General features: G+C 38.4%; 1 protein-coding gene across 1 annotated transcript in view; it reads right to left on the bottom strand.

Annotated features, from left to right (window-relative positions):
* Nucleotides 1–7694: 7694 nt before the first annotated feature.
* The window catches only part of RBM25 (RNA binding motif protein 25), a 60178-nt gene continuing 40510 nt past the window's right edge, over nt 7695–27362 (bottom strand). Inside the window, exons 10-19 of the mRNA XM_039219931.1 lie at nt 26917–27203; nt 25335–25557; nt 24672–24761; nt 22134–22207; nt 20283–20433; nt 16616–16940; nt 15966–16240; nt 15547–15645; nt 14230–14277; nt 7695–9405 (exon numbers count right to left, since the gene is read on the bottom strand). Of these exons, the coding sequence (XP_039075862.1) occupies nt 9313–9405; nt 14230–14277; nt 15547–15645; nt 15966–16240; nt 16616–16940; nt 20283–20433; nt 22134–22207; nt 24672–24761; nt 25335–25557; nt 26917–27203 (1665 nt within the window). The 3' untranslated portion in view covers nt 7695–9312. The remainder of the gene's footprint in view (nt 9406–14229; nt 14278–15546; nt 15646–15965; nt 16241–16615; nt 16941–20282; nt 20434–22133; nt 22208–24671; nt 24762–25334; nt 25558–26916; nt 27204–27362) is intronic.

The raw sequence follows: 27362 nt of genomic DNA, 5'->3' as shown, positions 1-27362 counted from the left end.
CAAAGGATATATACGTGTGTGTGTGTGTGTGTGTGTGTGTGTGTGTGTGTGTATTTATTTTAAGTTTGTTTATTTATCTTGATAGACAGAAAGAGAGCAAAAAAAAGGGGGAAGGGTGAGAAAGGGAGAGAATTCCAATCAGGCTCCAAGCTATCAGTGCAGAGCCTGACACTGGGCTTAGACCCACAAACCAAGAGATCATGACCTGAGCTAGAATCTGATGTTTAACCAACTGAGCCACCCAGGCACGCTGCCCCCTGCCCCGCTGAGATATTTTTTAAAGTCCTCATTCCCCCTTTCCTTCTTAAATTTCACAAGGATAAGAACTTTTGCCTATTTGTTCAGTGCTGAGAACAGTGCCAAGCACATAAAACAATTCATCTGTCAAACATGCATAGGCTAAACCCCATCTATGTGTGAATCGGTTCAATCTCTTTGAATGCAGTCTGGTAATATTAATAGAAAGTCTTAAAATGCTGGTAAACTATTTTTAGAAACAATCTCAAAATAAAATACTTGTGCAAAGATGTTCATGAATTATTATTCACAGCAAAAATTGGAAAAATAAACATCTTAGAGCAAATTATGGTTCATCCACTTCATAAAATACCATTAGAATTGTTTGTGAATGTTATGTGTAAGAGAAATGTTCTTATTCTGTTAAGGTAAAAAAGAGACATAAGATTTATGCATGTGGGGGTGACTCAGGTCATGATCTCACAGTTCAAGAGACTTAGCCCCACACTGGGCTCTGCACTGACAGCACAGGGCCTACTTGGGATTCTCTAACCCTCTCTCTGTGCCCCTTTCCTGCTCCTGTTCTTTCTCTAAATAATTAACATTTAAAAAAAAGATTTATGCGTATGTATAAATACAGCTATGTCAAAACACGTTCCTGCAAAGAGAAACAAAAAGGTGATTTAAAAAAAAACAAAAACAGTGACTGAGTAACTTAACTATAGATAACTTTTCCTTTAGTTTTATAATTTCTTCATCTTCTTAGAAATATAAACATCCTGCGGCACCTGGGTAGCTCAGGTAAGCATCTGACTTGGGCTCAGATCATGATCTTGCAGTTCCTGAGTTCAAGCCTCACATCAGGCTCTGTGCTGACAGCTCAGAGCCTGGAGCCTGCTTCCAATTCTGTTTCTCTTTCTCAGCCACTCCTTTGCTCACGTTCTCTCAGTCTCTCTCTCAAAGATAAATATAAAAAAATATACATATATATATAAACATCTTTGGGATGCCTGGATGGCTCAGGCTGTGTAGCATGCAACTCTTGATCTTGGGGTCCTGAGTTCAAGCCACATGTTGGGTGTAGAGATTACTTAAATAAATCTTTTTTAAAAAATATCCAGGATTTGCTGAGGAAGAGCCACTAAAGACATTGGGCATGACAATCCTAGGAATCAAGGAAGAAGATTCCCAAGTAAGGAGCAAATGTTCCTGATGCTAACAGATAAAACAGGATAGAGCCTATCACATCAGAGTCTCCTTTTAGGCTATCACCGGTCATCAGTGGAATGGTGATACAAACATTTCAGACTTGAGGCACTTGGAGGGCACATATAACCATAAGCTACTCTGTGGAATCTCAATAATGGGAACGAAGTAGGAAAGGTTAAGTTTTTGTGTTCTTTAACACTTAGTCCAGACTGAAGAAAGAATACAATGGAATACTTGAGCAAGGCTCAAGAAAGTGCGCAAAACATAGTTAGAAACTACGGGAGTGGAGGAGGTCTTCTGGATAGTATGGGTGGAGGATATATCACGATCTACAGAAAATAAGTTCAAAACACATGCCATCATAAACTAGAAAGCTAGAAATGGAGAACATGCCTAATGCCTTTTTTTTTTTTAAAGTAGGTTTTACGCCCAGCAAGGAGCCCACCTCAGGACTTGAGCTAACAACACTGAGAGGAGATAAAGAGTCAGATGCTTACCCTACGGAGCCACCCAGGAGCCTCGACTAATGATGTTTTTAAAGATAAGGTTTTCTTATTTTTTTAACTTTCTTTTTTGAGAGATGCAGAGCGCGAGAGGGGGAGGGGCAGAGAGAGACACACACACAGAATCCAAAGCAGGCTCCAGGCTCTGAGCTGTCAACACAGAGCCGAACATGGGGCTCAAACCCACAGGCTGTGAGATCATGACTTGAGCCAACTTAACCGACTGAGTAACTCAGGCGCCCCAGATAAGGATTTATTAAACTTGAGACTTAGTTGCTGAGTAAGGAGATGAGGGAGGGGGGAATCAAATGACTTGTACTCATTCAGTGAATATTTTTCCCACACCTACTATATAGTACTGGAAGTTCAAAAACAGTAAAAGCTGCAATCTTTGTGGAAAGAAACTGAAGTTCAGTAAAAGAATAAGATATACAGCATGGAGGGTCCAAAATATCTGCAGTGGTCCATTTATATTTTCCCAAGTGTTTGTAACTTGGGGGCAGGAATGGAGACGTAAAACAGTATGAATGGTGGCAAAAAATATTAACTGGGGCTCCTGGGTGGCTCAGTTGGTTTAGTGTCCAACTCTTGATTTCAGCTCGGGTCATGGTCTCAAGGTTCTTCTGATCGAGCCTCATGTGGGGCTCTGCTCTGACAGCGGAGAACTGGCTTCGGATTCTCTGTTGCCCTCTCTTCCTCTCCCCTGCTAAAGCTCTCTCAGGATAAACTTAAAAAACAAAACACACACACACAAAAAAAAACACCACCACAATAGCGAGTGGTGAAAGAGGAGGCAGATGAAATTGCAGAGTGCCAGACCTATTAGAACCACTTGGGGGAGAGTCTATTGAAGACTAGACGCTAGAGCCGTCACTGGTCACTAGCATGTAAAGACCTGGTCGGAAAACCAAGACCATTTCTTTACATCATTGATTCCAAGGCAATCCAACTCAACACTTTCTACACAAAAGCAGGTTGCCTTTTTTTTTTTTTTTGTCAAGTAAGCTTTATGCCCAAGGTGGAGCTTAAACTCATGTTCCAAGAGACTGAGTTGCAGGCTCTACCGACTGACCTACACAAGCACCCCTGACTTTATTTATACACAATATCACTGCCCTGTCTCCTGTTTATGGGAATAAAGAATTGAAATAGGAGAATAAATATGGTCATTAGAGCTTGGTGCTTGGCTACTATCCCACCAGCTCTCACATCATTCTTATTCTTTGCAAAGATCGTCTTCTCAGACTTGGACCTGATTAAAGGACTAGTTATCTTTTTTACTTTTTATTTTTTAGAGACAGAAAACCCATGAGCAGAGGAGAGGGTCAGAGCGCGAGAGCGAGAGCGCGTGTGCTCAGGGAGATTCCACTCTCAGTGTGGAGCCTGACATGGGACTCCATTCCACGAGCCTAGGATCATGACCTGAGATGAAATCAAGAGAGAGAACCAACTGAGCCACCCAGGCTCCCCAAGGGCTAGTTATTTTATCTTGTATTTTTAGTCTTCGGTGCTCTATTTGTCAGTATTTTATTAAATCTAATCTCCTCCTTAATCAAGAACTTGGGCCCTCCCTTTTAAAAAATGTGCCTCAACGTATAGGAGGATTAGGAGGAACTTGACGGAGGAACAAGGGGGAGAAGAAGGGCGGAAATGGTGGGGGAAAGGGAGAGAGGCAAACCATGAGAGNGCGAAATAAGTCAGGCAGAGAAGGACAAATATCATATGTTTGCACGTATAGGAGGATTAGGAGGAACTTGACGGAGGAACAAGCGGGAGAAGAAGGGCGGAAATGGTGGGGGAAAGGGAGAGAGGCAAACCATGAGAGACTCTTGAATGCTGACAAAAACTGAGGACTGATGGATGTGGGGGGGAGGGGAGGATGGGCATGGAGGAGGGCACTTTGGGGATGAGCACTGAGTGTTATGTAGAAACTAATTTGACAATAAACTATTTGTAAAAAAAAAAAAATGTGCCTCAATAAAATACTTAAAAACTAAACTTTTATAGCGTTTTCACCTATAGTAACAATTAGTCCAGTCCCTTCACTGGGGTGTATTTACTAGTATTTTTTAATTGACAGGAAAGAAATGAACCTTCATAATTTTTGGATTCTACAATGTAAAATATTCACTAACTTTTCCTTTTGGTATAAAAAAATAGGGAAAATAGTTGTTTAGAACTATTTCTAAAGTCATGCCTAATAATTTTTGCTTCAAAGACTTGCTAAAAATGCTTCCTGTGGTGGAATTTTATTACTAAGCACTTACCTCTCTTAGGTTGATATCAATATCTAGACCAGACCTGTGCAATGTAACTTTCTACAATCATAATCATGTTCTATAAACTGCAATGCCCATCTAGTACTGCCAGCCACTAGCTATATATGGCTATTGAGCTCTTGAAATATACGGAGACCAAAAAAAAAAAAAAGGGATTTTTTTTTTGTCATGTGACATTCAAACATTGAAATATGCTAGTACGACTAAAGAACTTAGTTTCCAAATTACTTAACAAACTTAAAATCTTTGACAGTGCAGATCTAGACGATGAATTAGAATCCCATATATAGGCCTCCAGACACCCATCTGTTAAGAACACTGTTGCTCTGGGTAGACTATGTGATCTCTAAGGTCCCTTCTCCATATTACTACCTCTGCTGAGAATCTTCCTAATGTCCCTTTCATCTCAACCATGTAGTTAATTCATTGAGTTTGACAGTTCAGATAGTACTCTGTATGTATATTAGTGTTCCTCTCATTATTCCTTCTTCATCATTACTGTCAGCTATTAGAGGAATCTTGTCTTATTAATGTCTATCAGTCTACCTATCTTTTGACATGAATGCCACATATTGTGTTTCAATGGCTAAATAAAAAGTTATACACCAAAAAACAAAAGGATTGCCTCTTAATTCAGCCACCACTCGACACGAGAAGCTAGGTCATAAATCCAACTACTATGTGATGTGGCAAAGTAGGCAGACTTGGGAGTGTCATTTAATGAAAACAACACGGCTTGAAAAGAATTTTTATTTACTTTTGTTTATAGAAATTATTTTATTCCTGGGCCTTTTGGATTGCTATTCCTAATCTGGCCTTCATATGAGACAAGTGGTCAAATGATAGGCAAAGATACTGTCGAATAAAGATGAAAGTGTAAGCACTCAAATGTAAATAAACAGATTATTTCAATAATTCAACATAATCACATTTCAAAACATCTACCATTTATCAAAAACTATAAGCTCACTTTGGTCTATAGTCTGCATGTTATAGTAATAGTTCCTGGGCTTGAAATACATATATGTGAATTTCCCAGTTTCTTTCCTGACGCCTAGACTGACTGTTTCTCTCCCTATTTGGGATTCTTCTTATACTCTTTATATCCAGTGGCATTCAGAGATCAATTTCACCAACCCTCGCTGAGCAATACTATTTCTCAAATCCATATTGTTAAAAAAAAAGGCTGACATATGACCTGAAAAGATCCTTAACCATTCTGACATAAAAGCTTTCAGTAGTATTTGGATAGAAAGTAATAAAAATGATTACAGAGCTCATCAGAAAAAGCTGGGTAAATAAGCCTTATATACACTCTACTATTTATTAGAATTACAACTTTTTTTTACTTCATACGGAAGAAAAAGTGTTTAGTTCAATGTGATTTGCAAGCTGTATCTCAATTTGCCCACCATATGTAGCACTGGTGCCTGATCAGTACCTGAAACAGCACTCTCCACAAAATCATCATTTGCCTCTACTACATACACAAGTGTTATGGGAAGAATCAGAGTAAGTAAAAACAGTTCTCTGAAGAGAAAACGTTCTGGACTGGCTGGCAATAAAGCCTGGAATATTAGAGCTGGTCTCAGGCACCACTTTTGGAAGATTATGTTCATGAACATTATAACATGCATCTATCTGCCTCAAAAAAATGTTTTTCTCTTTAATGTCTACAACTGCATTTGTGTACTTGGTTGGGATAAAATACTAGTACAGGTTTCCCCAGCTTTTCCGAAGTCAAGTTGCTTCACTTTACACAAGACCTACATTAGCAGCTATTGCTAACCGAAAGAAATCTGAACAGGATTTTCGCTTTTACGAGAAAAGGCAAACTACAGCAAAAAATAGCAGTCTGTGTTTGTTTTACAGCAAGCCCTTACAGAGGCAGCAAGAGTGGCACCCCCAAGTTCCTTCCCAGGGCACCACACTCAGCACAGGCCACCACAGCTTTGAACTATGTGAGCATCTGTGCTTTATCTGGACTTATTTTGTGCATCTGTTAGCAAGACCTATTCTAAGATGTCAGATAAGTGTGACAGAGGTTTTCCATATAAATTAATGGTCATTGCGTCTTCACTTTAAGCCATTTCAGCTTTCATAACAATTCACAAGGGGGCACCTGGGTGGCTCAGGTCATGATTTCATGGTTCCTGGGACTGAGCCCTGTGTAGGGCTCTGCACTTAGGATTCTCTCTCTCCCTGTATCTTTGTCCCTACCCCTGCTCACAGGGATGTTTGGCTTTCTTCTCTCAAAAATAAAAATGTTTTACAGGAACACTCGACTTTGGGGATAGCACGGGAAACCTGTACTGAGTACATACTTAAACTACTAATCAAAGTGTAGTTCCTCGATCAGTTAGAACCACCGTGACCTGGAAGCTGGTCAGAAATACAAATTTTCAGGCCCCACTCTAGTTCCACTAAAACAGAGTCTACATTTTAACAAGAGCCCTAGATGATTTAGGTACCCATTAAAGTTTGAGAAAAACTACTTCAACTTATTTTTCCTCCCACACACAAATGTACATATTTAACATTACTGGGTCAAATGAGGAAAAAGCATTATTTGTTTTCTAACTGCCACATCAAGAATGATTCTCAAGATTTTCATGTAGTTTTATAACAACCTGAATGGGCACTATAGATTATGATTTCCAAACTGAAATTAATCTATGGGCAAACGGTAAAGAAAACCCAGAAAGCTCAAGCAATTTATTGGAAATGTTCCTACGTGTATTCTCCCAAACACTAGAATACACCAGTTTATACATGTCCAATTCTTTATATGCGAATCTGAAGAATGAATCTGAAGAACAAGAAACTGAAAACCTTAAATTTTAAGCTTGGTGGCAAAACCGATCTTGAGACGGACAGGAAACCATTATAAATGATCTTTAACCCAGTGACTGTGATCATTCCTGTTCCACTGCAGAAATGTTAATGTATGACTGTGGGATCTCAAAACAAGTACCACTGGAGATGTGAAGCAGTGTATGGTTTGTGCTCCCAAGACTTGCAGATAGGGACCCTTAAGATAAATACAGCGAAAGAACCGGAGAAGACAAAGCAAAGGAAATTAAAATCTGAATAAACTTTCATCCTAATGCTGGCTAAATAAACACAACTGAATATGGTGCCCTAAAAGCAGTAACACAGTAACAAGAGAGAGAGGAATAATAAACTGCTTGAACAAGGTATAAAGCTGGAGGGATTAATCTGTGAAAAGGCTAGTAAATGAATTTGTAGACGGCAAGGAGCATGATCTTTCTGACATTTTCCCTGGAAAAACCAGAACTTAAAAATGATATAATACTAAAAGACTGTATTCTCCACAAATGTATAGATTAATCCAAAATAAGATAAATGGCCCCTTTGAACTGCAGTCACTAACACTCGTAAAAAACAAGCCCATCAAAAATTCAGTCCGTATTTTCAAGTTATGTTTCTAGTATGCACTGCACAATTACAACATGATGCCATTTATTTAACAAGACTCTGAAAGAATGGGTCCCCAAGATCAAATATATACAGTTTTAATATTGGAAATATTTACATAATGGAACCACCTCATGGTTCAATGTTAAGAACAGTGTTTCAAATTCCTTTTAAGATGTAAAAAAAAATCTAGTAACTCAAGCTCAGTTATGCTTTTATAACAATTCCCCTGAACCCCAATCTTTATCTTTCTTTTAAATAAATACTCAGACATGGGAATAACTGCACCTAACTTGTGTTAAGAACTGTTTAAAATCTGTTACATTTTCAGGTAATTTTGCTCCCTGGTGAAATTCTCTTCTACAATAAAGAAAGCCCCAGGTATGTCTCTAAGAACACCATCAGTATATTTTTAAACATTGGTGAGCAGAGGTAAACGAGGTGTGTGTGCGCATATACACTCATAAGATATAAACCCTTTACAAAATTGAAAACAAAAAACTAGTGGTAACTGCCTTAAATGATTTACTTTACACCCTTAAATGATTTACTTTACACCTTTAAAAATAAGATGTAAACTTTGCAAACTGCCATGCTCAATTCCTGTTGATATTTTTCAAACCTTCCTAGTCTGTAAAATTGCCTAATTTTACCTTTTGTTTTTAAAGATGATTTTTTTCATTTATGCTTTTCAGATTAATGTTGTTGTTGTTGTTGTTGTTTTTAAAACAAAAGAATACGCCAAAATAAAGCTAAGGTCCAGTTAGTGCAAAAATGCATCAAACAAAGCTATCCAGAATCTAAGGATCTGTCTCATTTCTGAGCAATGAAATTAAGGGGAAAACCATTATTATTCACACTCCCTTAAAAGAGTGGCTGAAGGAGCCAGCTACCAACAGGAAAGCCCCATTCCATTCACCAAACTGTTGCTGACCACAAGAGAATACCATGCTCTGGGAGACTAATGACCTAATTATCCCAGACATTTGGGTTGGCATAATACCACGTTTCCTTTACAATTCTACTCTTCGATAAGAAAATGTTTACAGGAGCTCTCCAAAGGAAATTAGGGAAAAGTAAGACATTTGTGCATACATTCACACGAACACATTCATACATAGATACAGTTAGGAATGGACTGTCTGCTAATCTTAGCACTCTAATTTTAAGTTCCATGCCTTCAGGAGGGCTTGCCATTTTTGATCAAGGGGTGGGAAAGGTAACAGGTATGATGGGTAGTCTTTCAATTAAAATCATTCATGTAGGTTCCTATACAGTACAGTTCAACATTAAGTGCAATTCTGCAAAAGAATTGGGGAGTCATTTTAATATTTACAGGAAATAAATCAGCAGAACAAGATTATATCAGATAGGCTGTGTACAGCAGCTGCGGCTTATAAAACATACCAGTAATTTGTACCTGGTGAGTATAAAGAGAACCAAGGTAGGAGTCAGATGTCTTTACAACCAAGGGAGTACACAGGGCATCAACAAATTAGAGGACAAAAAAAATTCACATTTTCTACATTGAAAAAAAAAATTACAGATCTCACAAATGTCTTTGAAGACAAAGAAAAAGTCAAAGTCTTCTGAAGGGTGGGAAAGAAGAAGAAATCTGAAACAGAATTCTAAATGTAAAAAGAGTTTTACTTCACAAGACCAATTTTCTTGGCTTCTGTTTCATATATCAATAATCTCCACATTTTGACTATAAAAACTTCAGCTTCTTCATCAAGTACCTGGAAAAGAAAAAGAAACTCAATAAAGAAGAACACAAGTAAAGCAATCATCAGCATCCTCCATTACTGACTGGTATTTAAAAGGTTTTTATACATTGACAAGCATTTACTTTCATGAAAATGACTTGAAGGAAATTTGTCTAGTGTGAAGTGTATTAATAGTACATATAAATTACAGACGCAACAAAAGGGAATGCATTCAGGAAAATTCCATGGCTTACTAAATACTGACACCACAATTCCTTTTTTGTCCAACTTTTATTTTTTACTTCTGATTTTATAAGCACAATATCTATACACGTATTGAAAACTATTTCCTAAAGAAAGCATGTTTGATATAAAGAACATAGTAATTCAGGCACAACTCCTTATACAACTGCATAACTTAATACAGAGTATCTTACCTACCTCTAAACAACCTTAAAATCATAATATTTATCAAGTCCTTATTAGGTATGTGACAATGAATTAGATATTAAATGAAAATATATGTAAAGCATTTAATACAGCATCTGGGATACAGTAAACTAAGTTAAGTGAACACTCTCATCACTCCAAAGGACCCAGGCCTACTGAATAAATAAATGGTCTTTTCCCTGTGGCAAATTGATAAATCAAAGGTGCATTATATCCTCTCCCCTACTCCTGCCTTCATCCTACATGCAGATTTGGCTCTCTATACCAGTGGTACAGTGAGATAAAATAAAATATCAAGCTTCCTTCTACAGAGGCAGCTATGACTGAGCTCCCGGGTATCACCGTCATGATGGAATGTGGCCTACTGTTGCCAGGTCTCTGGAGCAGCAGTTCAGGTTAGGAGTTAAGCAAACCAGATCTCAAACCAGACTACTTAGGCTCAAATCCCACCTCTACATGTCCTTGGCTTGGGTCATTTAACCACAATGAACCTCAGTTCTTTTCTCTGTAAAATGGAAAAAATATTAACTACATAACACTGTTCTACTGTGGGAATTAGAATAGGTAAAAGGTACAAAGTGTTTTGAAAAGTGTCTGTTATATAAGTGATCAATAAGTACGTGAAAGAAGCCAGAAAATTTTCTAGCCTTTTTTTTTTTTTTTTTAAGAAATTTCCTCCTAAATATCTCAACAATGACAATTAATGAACTCTTGGGACACCTGGGTGGCTAAGTCATTTAATGTCTGACTCTTAATTGTGACACAGGTCATGATCTCAGGGTTGTGGGATCAAGCCCTGTAACGGGCTCCATGCAGAGGGTGGAGTCTGCTTAAGATTCGATTCCAATCTCTCTCTCTCTGTCCCTCCCCATCCCACTCTAAAATATAAAAATAATTAATTTTAAAAACTCTTTTAAGTTAATCTTTTTATTTTGAGAGAGTCAGACAGGGGCAGGGGTGGGGAATCCCAAGAAATCTCCACACTGTCAGCACAGAACCCACCACAGGGCTCGAACTCACAAGATGCAAGATCGTGATCTGAGCCAAAGTCAAACACCCAACCAATTGAGTCACCCAGGTGCCCCAAAAGCCCATCCTTTTTTTGTTTTTAATTTCTTTTTAATGTTTTATTTATTTCTGAGAGAGAGAGAGACAGACAGACAGACAGACAGCATGAGCAGGGGAGGGACAGAGAGAGAGTGTGAACACAGAATCTGAAGACAGGCTCCAGGCTCTGAGCTAGCTGTCAGCACAGAGCCCGAGGAGGGGCTCAGCTCGAACCCACGAACCATGAGATCATGACCTGAGCCGAAGTCAAACACTTAACCAACTGAGCCACCCAGGTGCCCCTCAAAAGTCAATTCTTAAATAAATACATAAATAAATAAATAAACTCTTAGTCAGACTTCTATGAGCCAGACTTGCCTTGTAGTTTAAGAGAACTGTGTGCTCCAATCAATGTGAAAATTGTACCTTGGAAATAATATAGAAGTAGGAACAAAATACAACCAAAGTTCATTAATTTATGGATAATGAGAAAAGGTACAGTTGAAAAAGTCAGATTTTTAATAACAAAATACTACTCGAGCTAAAAAATTCAATCTCATTTATTCAGAAAATATTTAGATGGTGAGTTTTTGCCAAAACTAGTTGACAAAATTAGCTCAATTAGCTGCCTCCTACTCTGATCAACAATGAGCCAGAAAAATAAAACAATGTAAATAATTAACCAGTAAAGAGTCTAATTATAGCCCAGGGGTGCCTGGGTGGCTCAGTCGGTTAAACATCCAATTCTTGATTTTGACGTGGGTCATGTTCTCACAGTTCATGGGTTCGAGCCCAGCATCAGGCTTCATGCTGACAGTGCGGAGCCTGCTTGGCATTCTCTTTTCCTCTCTCTTTCTGCCCCTCCCCCACTCATGCTCACGCTCTCTCAAAATAAACTTTAAAAAAAAAAAAAAAAGTCTAATTATACCCCAAATATCAAAATATTTCAACAGATCAAAATGACATATGACATTGACATATGACATCTCCACTGACAGAGATTGCAACTCTGCCAAGGCCAAATACTAGAACAGTTTTGTGTGTTTTTTTTAAAGTTTTACTTTTTAAATAATCTCTACACCCCATGTGGGGCTCAAACTTGCAACTCTGAGATCAAAAGTCACATGCTCTTCTGACTGAGCCAGCCAGGCACCCCTAGAACATTGTTTTAATTCCTTAACTCAGGCCCAACTATAAAATCCGTCTCTCAAGCCCAAGGATAACCTTTTAAAGGGGCCTGCAAGTCAGGGAAGTTGAGATTCTATCCCAAAGGACTGGGATCCTTTCATGTAAGGATCAGCATAATGAAGTGAACTAACTTTTCATAAATACTTTATCAAAAGTTCTAAACAACAACTGCATCAGGCTAGCTGGACAACAAAAAACTAATGTTACCTGGCTTTAGACATCAAATAGTGCCCAGACACTCAAGAGCTCGACCTCAGAGCTCCCTTTGATTAGGCCCCCACTACGTCCTTTCCTGACAACTCTGCAGCTGCAAATGCGAGCTCTTCCAGGAACCTCTTCCAGGGACCTATCATCTAAGAACGTGCTTGATACTTCTTCCCCCCAACTCATCTTTCTACTCCTGCTTTCCCACTCTATCTTTTGGACTCCATTACTCTTTACACTAACTACCCTCAAATTCTTTAGTTTTTTCACCTATTTACCTTAACTGTAAACCTGGTGTGTCCCTGAAAGACCATGATACTCCTGGAGCCTTCTCAGGAAGTTCTTTACTTTCAAAGCCTTAGTCTCAGAGAGGGGAAGTTGCTGGAGCCTCCCTGTTTCTCTTTGCAAACATTATCTCCTCTGAAGTTCACAAGCTTTCACTATACTACCTTCCACTCTGATAGCAGCCATCTAGCAAATACCTAGTCTTCCACTCACAATAGATGGATAGCTCTGGCTATCGCCTCCCCATATTTCTCTTCAACCTCTGTCCTAACACACAGGAATTTCCTCTTCTAGGTTTATGACCCAGGCAGAAAATTCATGTATAGTCTAAACCAGGACATTAGCTCGGCCCCAGAAACTCTCCCCATGGCGGTATCTGCACCTCACCATTGTCTGTACCAACCCACCACTTGTATTCTTAAACACTCTACTCTCACTATAACCACTCTTCCCAACACACCTCGAACAACATCACTGGAACCACCAGCCCTTCATCCATGCAACCACCAGCTCTATTCCGATGTTACTGCCTTCTCTTCCTAGCTTGGAGTTCACAGTCCATTCAACCATTCTCACTTCCACCATCAATTCTGTTCCTCCTTTCTTTTCTCACAAAATCACAATGTTAAATAAATGCAACCACTGACTTGATTCTAAAATTCAAATTAAATGTAAGTGGGGATTTGATGTTTACATACTGCTGATCCAACAGATACCTGTCCAAATAACAAAAGTTACAGAAGTTTTTCCAAATCTGTTTTTTTTTTTAATGTGTTTTTTCTTAATTTATTTCTGAGAGAGAGAGGGAGAGAGCACAAGCAGGGGATGGGAGGGCACAGACAGGGAGAAGTACAGAGGAAACGAAGTGGGCCCTGCACTGATAGAAGTAAGCCTGATGCAGGTCTCAAACTCATGAATCAAGAGATAACAACCTGCACTGAAGCTGATGCTCAATCAACTTGGCCACCCAGGTACCACTTCAAGTCTCAGTTTAGATGGTAATTCCTGTGATGCTTTTCCTAACTGCCCTCAATACCATCAAATGCTCCATCTCCTCTGACCCCACATCTTTTTTCTTTTTCTTTTTTTACATATCCCCACGACAGCAAGTACATTATAGTAACAAAATTAGTCTCTCCCTGCTACTTCTTTAAGGACAAACCCAGTAAGCACTTAATAAATGTTTCCAAGGGGCGCCGGGGTGGCTCAGCCAGTTAAGCATCTGACTTCGGCTCAGCTCATGATCTCACGGTTCGTGGGTTCAAGCCCCGCATCCGGCTGTGCTGACAGCTAGCTCAGAGCCTAGAGCCTGGAGACTGTTTCAGATTCTGTGTCTCCCCCAATCTCTGACCCTCCCCTGCTCATGCTGTCTCTCTCTCAGAAATAAAACATTAAAAAACATTAAAATAAATGTTTTCTAAAGGTATGGATAGATCTAGGATTTATATTTATATATAAAAACAACAAAGGCAGGGGAGGGGGAGAAGACTGTTAATGCTGTCTAATGATATCTTGATGTGAGTACTTTTTAAAAACCTCTTTTAATGCAGATTCACGTTTTAATTCAGACTTCTAAAAAGAAAGATTCTGGAAACAACATAGGTAAAAAATTAACCAAATACAGAGAAGTTTCATTTGTTTACAGATATTGATTAAAGTGTTAATATTAAATTTCTGACTTACCATGGCAACATCATCTAAAATGCTCTGAGGTGAACTATGAGCCATAACCTAAAAGAAACAAATAATTATCATTTTGAAAATGAATTAAAAATTAGCAATATGATTAAGAAATTTTTAAATGCCATCAAACTAATATGGGAATTTCTTGTGGCTAAAGAAACTTTCTATAAATTTCTTAATTCCCAGAACCCCACTCTCTTCTTTCCACCAGAACTTGGGATCTTAATCACTATACTATGTGTTCTAATTCAAATCCAGAGTACAAATTTCAGTGCTACAATAATTATAAGTGGAAAGGGAAGCCTAATTTGCTAGAGCAGTAGTGGTAAAAAATAAGCATTTCCTTAAAATGTAATTAGTTATTCCTTTATAGAAATATAGTTCTTCTACTATAACAACTGCTTATTAACAATAATAAAGCTTTGCCTCCAGAAGACAGCAAGAGGATGTAGTAGACCTTGGTGGTTAAGAGTATTAAGAGTATAGGTTATACACAGTTGACTCTTATTATGTAATCATGGTCAAGATACAACCTCCCCCTAGGCCTCAACTTCTTCATGTATAAAATGGGGACAATAACAGTTAATTTATACTTCCTAAGGTTGTTAGGAGGTTTAAAGATAAGCATAAAATGCTTAATGCAGTACATATAAAGAACAAAGCCTGGCATATAGCAAAATCAATCAATAAGGATCACTATCGTTCTATGAAGGAAACTATTTTGCTCTTCTTCCTAAAGATGGATGACAAACTGAAGAGATAATCTATCAGCTATCTCCATAAAAACTTCCTCAACCTGGGGTGCCTGGGTGGCTCATCCAGTTAAGTGTCTGACTTCAGCTCAGGTCATAATACCACGTTTCAGGAGTTTGAGCCCCACATCGGGCTCTGTGCTAACAAATCATAGCCTGGAGCCTGCTTTGGATTCTGTGTCTCCCTCTCTCTCTCTCTCTGCCCTTTCCCTGCTCATGTTCTGTCTCTCTCAAATATAAACATTAAAAAAAAAAAAAAGCTTCCTCAACTGAACTTCAGCAGCATTCTAACTGATAAGACAAGAGAGGGGTGGCAAGGCATTCTTGCGGGCAGGAAGAGAGCAAAATTGGCAGCAGTCAGCAAATTCGTCCTCCCTGACCCTCTGAAATGAAAGCATATGGCATATGTGTATGAAATAGGGTATAGAGATTAAGTACCATGAAATGTACATACACTTAATTGAAACTATCATAGACATTACTTTGAATAATTTTTCTATTTTAGAAAGTATCTAATATTTTAAAGTATAACACAAATGTTGGGGATGGAGGGAGCAAGACTAACCTTAGAACAAACAAAATCAACTAATGTAGCTTCTTCTTCACCTATGTATTCTATAATTTTCTTATTAATCCATGGTCTAATCCGTCGTTCCATCAATATCTGCAAAATAAAGCATGGCTACTCAATTAAAAGAACTTTCTTATTACATTTACTAAAAAGTCTATAGGCTAGTGATGTTTCTTACTAAAATATAGTATGCTATCACTCACAAGTTGAAGACAGGTATATATCAAGATACTATTACTTGCTTCTAATTTATGAAGACTTTAAGTACCACCAAGAATTTCCTAAACTCCTTGGCAGGTCAAGATGCCAACCACATTATCATCTGTACTTGGCATTAATAGAATAAGCTGAGTTTGTGCACTACGTTCAAAACGACTCCCAATAAAAATGATGAAATACAATTTGCTACTCACAGAATCCACAATAGACCAGTCCAGGGGATAAGCAAAGAGCTCAGGTTTGGCTGTAGGGATTTTCTCAATGAGACTCTTGATGTGTTTGCGTTTTTCTTCAGTGTTTACGGTGCCTTTGGCAGCATTTTTATCATCCTCACCATAATCCAAGGGAACCAGTTTCCGTTTTCGGGGTACATCATCACTGTCTTCATCCTCAAATTTGTTAAAGACACTATCTACAGGGAGTTTCTTTCTCTTCACAGAATTAGGTTGACCAGGACTATTGGAAGCACCTATAGTAAAAATACTATATTAGCATGATGACTTCATTTTCAATTTTCATTACATTTTACAACCACCATCCCTCAAGAGCAGTTCATAATACACTTTCCAAAATCTCAGAGAAAGATCCCAACTGTAAAAAATAACTCACTACTCACAAGTGCTAGAAAATTTAACTTTTCACTTCTTCTCAGAACTTGAGGCAGCTGCAGATATAGGAGCACTAGTAGAACTATGAAAACAATTGTGAGCTAGAAAAGCATTTTTGAGTATTTTTCTATCTACCTACCAAGCAGCACATATTTATATTTTCCTTAAGGCAAAATGTAAGTGTATATGGGGGGGGGGGCAGAATATAGGAAAGAAAGAAGAAAATCCTAACGTACCCAGTTTAAGACTTAGTCCTATTTTTGGCCTATGTTCCTCAGGTTGTTGTTGATCTGGTGAATTTTCATGAGGAATAATAATACCACAAGGAGACTCATCCCCAGGAGTGTTGGGAGTGGCATTGCCACTGGCAGAGGAAACAGATGGGGCAGAACTGATGGGCCTCAGAGTTGGCTTGAGACAGGGCTTTTGCTCCGGCTCTTCTTCCTCTTCCATAGGTTCCTCTCGTTTTTCTTCTTTTTCTTGCTTTTCTTCTTCCTCTTCCTCTGACTCTGGTTCTTGCTTTATTTGTGGTTGTCTGCGCCTTTCAGCCTCTTGTTCCATCTAAAACCAAAAAATAATGTGACTAACTTTAACAAATCACAACTATACTCAACCAGCTTTTGATTTTATATTATCTTTCAAAAAATATTTTTTTCTTTTTCATTAGGAATAATGAAAACTGCTTGCTTCTATAATCAGAAAGCTTCATAAATCTGTAGATTATATTAGGGACCCTGCAAAACGTTTTTTCATTTTTAACATTTACATATACAGTTGTTTAAATTCTTCAGATAAAATAAAGGTAAATACATAATAGGTAGCTAGTGCAAAATGAAAAGATATGTTTTTATATTTTTATTAAAGAAATTATAACCCAAAGTTTCATTTTTTTAATGTTTGTTTATTTTGAGATAGAGGGAGAGAACTAGTGGGGGAGGGGCAGAGAAACAGGGAGAGAATACCAAGCAGGCTTTGCACTGTGCAGAGATGGACATGGGGCTCAAATTTAGAAACCATGAGATCAGGACCTGAGCTGAAATCAAGAGTCAGGCACCCAACTGACTGAGCCACCCAGGAATCCCCCCCAAAGTTTTATTTTAGAACAGTATAGACAATTATGTAAGATGCAACTCAAATTCTCAGCTTGGTCATAAACTATTATTTGTTCTGTAGCACCTGGAAGGCTCAGTCAATAAAGCATGCAACTCATGATCCTGGAATTGTAAGTTTGAGCCCCACAGTGGGTGTAGAGATTAATTAAAAATAAAATCTTTAAAAAAATGTATTTTTTTCTTTCTAGGTCATGGCTAAGGGTGGTAGTCACTTTTGAATTCATGAACAGGAAAAGAAATGGTGAGGGTGGCGCTCGGATCGCTCAGTGAGTCAAGCATCTGGTCATGATCTCACCTAAGCTCATGAGTTTGGCTTAGGTCATGATTCCCATCAACTCATAAGTTTGGGTCCCGTGTTGGGCTCTGTGGTGACAGCTCAGAGCCTAGAGCTAGATTCAGATTCTGTCTCCATCTCACTCTGCCCCCTTTTCCTCCCTTCCTCCCTCTCTCTCTCTCAAATATAAACATTAAAAAAGGGGGGAGGGATTTTTTTTTGAGTTAAAAGCTTGAAACAGGGCACCTGGGTCACTCGGTTGGTTAAGCGTCCAACTCTTGCTTTCAGCTCAGGTCACGATCTCAGTCATGACATCAAGTCCTGCATCGGGATCCAATCTGGGAATTGAGCCTGCTTAAGACTCTCTCCCCATCTCTGCCCCTCCCCAACTTGCACTAATAAGTAAATAAAAAATAAAAGCCTACATATCAAAATTAACACTCTCCCTAAAATCATAAAGTTAAAACACACACACACAAAATAACCATTAAGTGCATTATAAAAACTTGAGTAAATAGATCAATAATTTCTCTAAGCATGAAAAAACAGAGTAAAAAGATCTTTAACTACATAACAATTAATAGTTGGTGCATGACATGACTTAACGCCATCAAGCTATCAACTCACAAATTAGTACAATGACCACTAAACAATGTAAGGCATTCAAACTCACTGACAGAGAATGAAAACATAAAAACATACCTAACCTGAATGTTACACAGTAAGGATTTAAAAGTCTAACAATATACTATGATGGTCATGGTCTGAAAAAAAAGACATAAAGGCTATAAAATGGCAAAACTCTGGGTGGAAGATTATACTCTACTTTTTTTTTTCTTTTTTCCTATCTACTTATTTTTATCAGAGGCCATTAAGGGCCAATCTTTTTTTTTTTTTTTTTAATTTTTTAAATTTATTTCTGAGAGAAAGAGAGAGACAGCATGAGCAAGGGGACACAAAATCTGAAACAGGCTCCTGGCTCTGAGCTAGCTGTCAGCACAGAGCCCGACGTGGGGATTGAACCCACAAACCAGGAGATCATGACCTGAGCCAAAGTCGGACGCTTAACCAACTGAGCCACCCAGGCACCCTAGTTATACCCAATTTAAAGGCATATTAGAAAACAGCATGTAAATTATAATCCTATTTAGAAACTTATCTTAGGTGGGTATACATATGCCTTTGTGATGACATTTAAAAAAAGCAACCACAAACTGTGGCACCTGGGTGCTCAATTAAGCATCCTGCTCTTGATTTCTGCTCAGGACATGATCTCACAGTTCTCTTGAGTTTGAGCCTTGAGTCGGCCTCCGCGTTATTATACCACTGAGCTTGACTGGGGTTCTAGTTCTCTTCTCTCTGTGCCCCTCCCCATGCTCATGCACTCTCTCAAAATAAACATTTTTTTAAAATGTTTAAAATATTATCAGATTCACAATATATTAAGAACTAATCAGTTTTCTAAAGTGACACAGTTTTTTTTTGTTTGTTTTGTTTTTTAAAGAGAAAAAGAGCACCAGCTGTAGAGGGAAAAAGATCTCAACCAGGCTCCATGCCCTGCTTGAATCAGGTCACAGGGCTCGATCTGACAACCCTGGGATCATGACCTGAGCTGAAATCAAGAGTTGGACACTTGACTGATGGAGGCACCCGGGAGCCCTGGCACACTCTTCTTAAAACAAAGGGGTAGGGGGCACCTGGGTGGCTCAGTCAGTTGGGCTTCCAACTTCGGCTCAGGTCATGATCTCGCAGCTTATGAGTTCAAGCCCCCCGTCAGGCTCTGTGCTGACAGTTCAGAGCCTGGAGCCTGCTTCAGATTCTGGGTCTCCCTCTCTCTCTGGCCCTCCCCCGTTTGCACTCTGTCTCTCAAAATCCAATAAACATTAAAAGGCAGTGGAGGGGGGGATGCTATGTCCTATGAAAAAGCCTTTTCCTTTTTTTTCCTTTTTCATTTATCATGTTTTTTTTGAGAGACCAAGCATGAGTGGGGGAAGAGCAGAGAGAGAGAGAGAGACAGACAGATAGACACAGAATCCAACACAGGCTCAGGCTCAGAGCTGTCAGCACAGAGCCCAATATGGGGCTCTAACTCACAAACCATAAGATCATTACCTGAGCCGAAGTCAGACGCTCAACTGACTAAGCCACCCAGGTACCCCTCTTTTCATTTTTTAAGTGGAAAGCTGTTTGTGAAAACATCTCAATTTATTTAGGAAATAAAAGATTTCAGGTGGCAGTGAGAGAAGGAACTTAAACTAGAAAAGTCAGGAAGTGTCAAAACACCTTACAGGAAGGACAGCTTTTATCAGATGACATTCTGTTACCTTAGTTAATATTCACAGAAATTAAGGAAGAAAATAGCTGGAAGATATTTAGAAGTGAAGTTGTGTATCAACTAATACTGTTGATTTATATAATAAAATAAAGAAAAAGACATAATACCCTCCCAAAACCCACATGGGGCATAAGCTACATCTCCCTTATCAGAATATTGTTGTGGATGTTACAATATCTCACCCTCTGGAGCTCTGCGTCTGGATCAGGGTGCCCTTCAGCCAGAAGGCGCTGCCTGATTTCCTCTAGCTCTTCCTTCTCTCTTTTCCTGTCCCTTTCATCCGCTTCCATTTCCTTTTCCCTATCACGCAGCCTTTTCTGAAGAGCGCTTCCTCTGCAAAAGTAAAACATAATGGGCATTAACATTCACATCATCAGTCAATACACCTGACACCTCCAAAAGTATCTTCTTTAAACACTAAAAGCTGTATGTTAAGAGAATGAAAAATGTGTTCCTGTTCTTTATCTGCAGAAGACCAACCCCCAAGACAATGTGCTCTCTACCCACTAATGTTTAATAAAGAAACACTGTCTTCTCATTTACCACCATGCCTTTTTCTTAAGTCATTTTATTTATTTTTTTAGGTTTGTCCTGAGAAGGAGAGAACGCAAACACAAGAGCGCGGAAAGGGCAGAGTGTTAGGAGAGAGAATCCCAAGTGGGCTCGGTGCTTACTCGGGGCTCAATCTCAGGAACCATGAGATCATGACCGGAACTGATATCAAAAGTCAGATGCTTAATTGACTGAGTCACCCAGGTGCCTCAAGTCATTTTATATACGTATCTAAAACAAGTAGAAAAGTTTTCAGGTGAAAACAAGTTTTCGGATGAAAGAAAGCTCTCATTTTGTACTCATTACACAGGGAAACCCCAACGCATAATTTGCGTTCTCTTGGATGCTAAGTTCTGAAAAATTAATACAAGGAGTAGTAATACCACAAAGAGTAGTTCTTTATCTTCAATTTAAGTCAATTCTTTCTATAACGGAATACATCCTAGAAGGAAGTAGTGCAGAATCAACAGAAAGCAGAGAGTCTCCCTAACTAGCTGTTTATTATATACCCCCCCAGAATGTTGAAATTCTTTAATATTGATTTTATGATTCAATACTTTTGACTTTTTTTTTCCATTTTACAAATTACATTGTTTTTGCCAAATCCTTGGCATGCTTTTAAGTTGCTAATTCCAATGTTTTAATTATGTGAAATGAGTAATTTTAAAATTATATATTAAATGCCTTTACTACACGCCTGGATGTCAGGTACATGAGATAAAAAAAAAATCACGATATTGTCCATAGTCTAAGGGAAATTATAGTTTGGAATGGAGGAAGGAGAACAAAGCAAACAAATTCACACTACTGTCACAGAGCTAAACTGAGAGTAGTTTGTTTTTTTTTGTTAAATGTTTATTTTGGAAAGAGAGCACAAGCAGGGGAGGGCACAGAGCAAGGGAGACACGGAGTCTGAAGCAGGCTCTAGGCTCTGATCTGTCAGCACAGAGCCCTGTGAGATCATGACCTGAGCCAGTCAGACCCTCGACTGACTGAGCCACCCAGGTACCCCTAAAATAAGAGTAGTTTAGAAATGCCATGGGAACATGACACGAGGGAAGGTAGGCTTTACAACCTTCACTTCACAAATACATGTCAACTGGGCAGGGGATGGGATGGTGTTCAGTTTGCTTTGTAACATCCTTGAAATCCTTGTAGACAAAGATTTTTAGACTATCTTAAATAGTTATCAAGACTAGTTATAACTGGTCATAAAAACTGAACCTCTTTAAAACACTTAAAAGAAAACTAATCTGTTTTAATAGGATTATGGAAATCCCCCCCCCACAAGATAGAACTGTTGATCCTTTCCAACAGTTGTCCCCTGCACTCCCAAAAACAATGTATCAAATATGGCAGTGATTACAAGGTAGAACATGCAGATTCTATCTTATCCACTGAGTGAACCTGCACCCTCCAGTAGGGAACATATAGCTAATAAAATACTGAAACCATGAGCTCGTAAAGCACAACTTTATTACCTGTAATATTTGGGATCATCTCTATCATCATCATAATCTTCTAAGAATTCTTTTAGTCGTTTAGCTTCTTTTGCCTGTGAGAAAATTAAAAACAAAATATGCAAAATTAATATGTAGGTGATATTAAGTGACCCGCTAAAAAGTCATGTAGGTCACCCCCTCCTCCTTTCTTGGAAATAGATTTTTCTCATCCATATCACTTGAATTTTATAATTCTCATGTACTTCATATATTAAACTTAAATAAGTGTAGATATATTTTATCCTTTACTCATGCAACAAGTCAGATTTAGGACTTATCCTTGCTAAAGACCAAATATAGTATTTACTTTCTGAATATAATCTTCAAAGCACAGTAATGAAAGTTGAGCATACCAAGAAACAAAACTATAAGCTATTTTATGGACTGTATTAACTCCAGAAAATTTCTACATTTCATTTGTAGGTATATTATGCTATAGAATGTAGTTTTTATAAAATCTAGGACTGAAAATTCAAACTATGTTCATGCATAAAAATCTAGGGGTGCCTGGGTGGCTCAGTCAGTTAAGCATCCAACTCTTAATTTCGGCTCAGGTCATGATCTCAAGGTTCACATGATCAAGCCCCAGGTTAGAATCTGTGTTGGACATGGAGCCTGCTTAAGGTTCTCCACTACCCCCACCCCCTCCACTTCCCCACTTGCACATGTGTACTCTTTCCTCCAACCAATCAATAAATGTAATGCCTATCTAACTTTGAGTACACAAACCATGAAAATACAGGACTCTCTTACTTTTATTTTTAGAATTTCAAATGTAACTATTATATTTAATAGCACTTACAGGGAACAATTACATAAAGCTATACAATACACATAAGTAAATATTTACTTATAATTTATATCCTCGTTATATCAAAAATTTTTATATCTACATACAAAGCAGATAATAGTAGGCTTCTAAATATAATGTTTGTTATTTTGACTGAAGTAAAATTTTAATACATTTCATCGAGTTCAAATGTTCCCTCTTTGTAAAGACTTCTCTAACCTAACCATCTCTCTATCATGAATTCCCATCCCCAGACAGAATTAGTCATTTTTTTCTCTATATTCCCTAAATACTGTAAACACACCTTTACTATACTTAAACACTCACACACACTACAGTAACTACCTACCTAAAGTTAGAAGCATTAGTTACTCTTGTATGGCCAGTACCCAGCACAAGCCCAAGGCTGGGATATAATGTACATACAAATGTGTCAAACGAATGAAAACAGGTGTCAAGTAGAAACAACAAAACTTACAAATACCTAAATAAAACAAAGGAAGGTCCATGACATACATACTAAAATACAAACATAAGTTCAGTCCTGAGGAGTAGAAACTTTCACTTTTTACATCATATACTTCTGTTACTTATGTTTATTTAATGAGCAAGTAACCACTTTTGTAACAGGACTTTTTTAAAGCTCTCAAAGAAAGAATAACGAAATTTTTCTCTAGAGAGATTTCAGATTTGCTTGTTAAATCCTATTCCACCATGTTGTTCATGGCAAACATTTCTTAGCTTAACTTTCTCACTATATTATTCTCTTCCTATTTTCTAACCTAGGGATGAGAAAGAAATTCTAGAATGGGAGCACCAATTCAGGAGAAATGAAATCAACTTCAATCTTTCTCTGGCATTACGGACCTACTACACAAAAACCTATACTATCTATTTAGTGCTACATGCACCCTCTTTTGGTTACTTACAAAAACTCCCTTTATGTTTCATGTTCAAAAGCTATTTGAAGATTCCTAATTTCAGTGAAGTTTTTGGAAGAATAATCTCCAAACTGGAGATAAAGAAACCTTCATGAAATTCCAGCAAAGACAGAACACATGGAACATACTACTAAAGCAAATACTATGATAAAATCTTTTGTCATTTGACTTAGTAACCGCCTATGAGAACTGCTTCGCTATTAGAGTTTATCAAAGTGTAAATGCAGAACACAAGGTTCATCTTTTATTATGTATCTGAAAGGTAGCATAGGGGAAAAAAGCAATTCATAAATGTTATATACTGAAGATAATAATTTTGGTTTATAAAAACAGAGGTCTTTCTTAACACTGTATGTTAACTAACGGGAATTTAAATAAAAACATCAAGAGAAAAAGTTCTTCTCTGACACTATTCTCTTCATCCACATGTACTATACCAACATAGTACAGGATCAATGGTTCTTCAAATTCAAAATGTTGCAGATTCTTAATCAAAGAATGTTCTATAAATAATCATTTTATACATTCCTCTATGACAGATTTACTTCAATGGTATTGCCAAAAGGTAATTTTGTTTATAGGCACCAAAAATATGAAAAATTTAGAGTAAGAAAGATTTTGGTGGACTGGAATTGTCTGAAGATTACTTGAAATCTGTAAAAATTACGTTATCCACAGTGAGAGCTTCTACATTTTAATTATAAAGTAACCTCTAATTACTTAATGGTAAAGAATTTGATCTGATTTTCATCTGAAAAATCGTTTATTTTAACCTAGAATAATTACCATTTCTCTTCTTCTTTCTTCTTCTCTTTCGGCCTCCTTCTCATACTCCCGGGTTTTCTTCCGTTCTCTGATTTCCCAATTCTTAAGGCGCTATAAAAAAAAAAAAAAATTGTCAATGCTTCAGAAATGTAAGCAAAGGGCCCCAATGTTTTTGACTAACCTACTGAGTAGCAAAGCTTTCTGGGGTGCCTGAGTGGGTTAATCAGTTAATTGTCCAACTTCGGCCGAGGTCATGATCCTCATAGTTTGGGAGTTCAAGCCTCGCATCAGGCTCTCTGCTGTCAGCACAGAGCCCGCTTTGGGCACTCTGTTCCCCACTACTGTCTCTCCCCTCCCCACTCACACTTGTTCTCTCTCAAAAATAAACATTAAAAAAATTTTTTTTTTAAATTTTTTTTTTTTTTTAATGTTTTATTTATTTCTAGGAGAGAGAGAGAGAGAGACAGCGTGAGCAGGGGAGGGTCAGAGAGAGAGGGAGTCACAGACTGAAAGAGGCTCCAGGCTCTGAGCTGGCAGTCAGCACAGAGCCCGACGCGGGGCTCGAACCCACGAACCGCGAGATCATGACCCAAGCGAAAGTCGGACGCTTAACCAACTAAGCCACCCAGGCGCCCCTAAAAAAATTTTTTTAATTAAAAAAATTAAAGCATTTCCTCAATTCACCTCTTGGTAAGCAGCTTCTTTCTCGCGGAGTTTTCTTTCAAGTTTTCTTCGTTCATAAGCATCTTCTTCATCCTCTTCTCGGTCCCGCTTCTTGTCTTTCTCTCTCTCTCGTTCTCGTTCCCTTTCTCGCTCTCTCTCTCGCTCTCGTTCTCTTTCTCGTTCCCGTTCTCTCTCTCTCTCTCTTTCCCGCTCCCGTTCCCTTTCACGATCTCTGCTCTTTTCTCTATATAAACAAAAGATTTACAAAAGCTGTCAATCTTTCTGTTTTCCTTTAAAACCCAAGGGAAAGTAGGACAACATATATTACAAAATACACAAACTCACAGGCCAGAATTTAGCATTTGATTTCTGCAGAATTAACTCCTCTATATTCAACAGAAAGACATACTATAATTCTAAACTGCATTCTAAATTCAGTGTTAATGCTTATCAGTATCTCAGAAAACAGACAAACCTGGATATAATACAAAGGACTGACAAACATGTTAAAAGATAGCCTATTGCACTAGTGATAAGTGTTGGCAAAGGTGTGGAGAAAAGAGCAGTGGCATGTTGCATGGATAAATTACAACTACCTCTACCAGCAATGAAAAGTTCTCCAATATTTAAGTCAAAGTGATAAAAAAAAATTGCAGAACATATGTAGCATGGTGTCAATGATCTCATTAAATACAAATATATGTACATATATAAAGTGATAGTTTATGGATTCATATCTGTAGTAAAAGTGCACCATTGTATATATGTCAAATTCTCAATAACGGTTACTCAAAAGGATAAGAATTATTCCCAGAGAAGAAGTAAGGAGAAGTATTTTAAGGCCCACTAAAGATTAAGGACACTGGATTTCTAGTTCCAGCAACTGGAAGACTGACTAAAAATGGACTTCCTTTCAGTTACAATCAGGTGAAAACCTGCAACACAGGAATGTATTATCTGAAAACCAACTTGGGGGAAAAAGGTGAGCTTTTATTCTTCCCCACTTCCTTCCTTTGTTCATTTTTTCTTTACCTCATTCCTAAAGCATTTGAGATGATTCATTAAATTCAACATAATTAAGTAAAACAAAACAAAACAAAACAAAGGTGAAATTACTAGGAGTCCTAAGTTGAGAGTAAACTGAGAGCTGGGGGGGGGGGGGGGGTTNGGGGGGGGGGGGGGGGGGGGGGGGGGGGGGGGGGGGTGTTATGACCACACAGCAGGCTAACAGGACCACGTACAGACATGGCTGGCTAAAAGCAGTGGTGCTACAGCTGATTTCCCAGGACGCAGGACCTCAGTGAAACGGTAACTAGAAAAGATGCCCACCGACCCAGGGAGACAACAGGGAATCAAGTCTGTCCAGGACTACTGGGTGGACAATGACTGTGCTCTGGATCAGTGTAAAACCGGCCCTGAGACAGAAATTAACTATGAAGTTGAAAACTGTTACTTGAACCAATGCTTACGTGCATGAGTCAATAAGCCAGTCATGCTCTATGGCTAAGCAAATTCTCTCCTCACAGAAACATAAACACTGGAGAATGAAGACCTGCAGTTCTACTCAAGCAATCCAGCAAACGTAACTTCCACCAAACCTTACCTTGATCGACTCCGGTCCTTATTCCGATCCGAGCTCCTTTCCCGATCGCGGTCCCGGTCTCTCTCGCGGTCCCGGTCGCGATCTCTCTCTTTAGTGCGGTCACGATCCCTATCCCGTTCTCGTTCCCGCTCCCGTTCCTTCTCCTTTTCTCGTTCACGTTCTCTTTCCCTTTCTCGTTCCCGTTCTCGCCTTTCTCGTTCCCTTTCACGCTCCCTCTCTCTTTCTCTCCGTTCTTTCTCAATTTCCTGTCTTTCTTTTTCCTTTTTGCCTTTCTCTTCTTCCAGTTTCTAGAAACCAATAAAAGTACTTTTAGAGTTAATTCTGCAACTCCAGCATTCAGATATTTCCCGGCGCAATGCCCAATAATGGGGAACAAAAACAACCAAACCACTGGTACTTTAAGATTAAGTACTTGTGGTTTTACTTGACAAATTAAACTGAAGCCA

This window comes from Hyaena hyaena, unplaced genomic scaffold, assembly GCF_003009895.1.
Source record: "Hyaena hyaena isolate Hyena2069 unplaced genomic scaffold, ASM300989v1 scaffold_851, whole genome shotgun sequence".
Taxonomy (NCBI): domain Eukaryota; kingdom Metazoa; phylum Chordata; class Mammalia; order Carnivora; family Hyaenidae; genus Hyaena; species Hyaena hyaena.
This window is presented reverse-complemented; position numbering and strand designations above follow the sequence as displayed.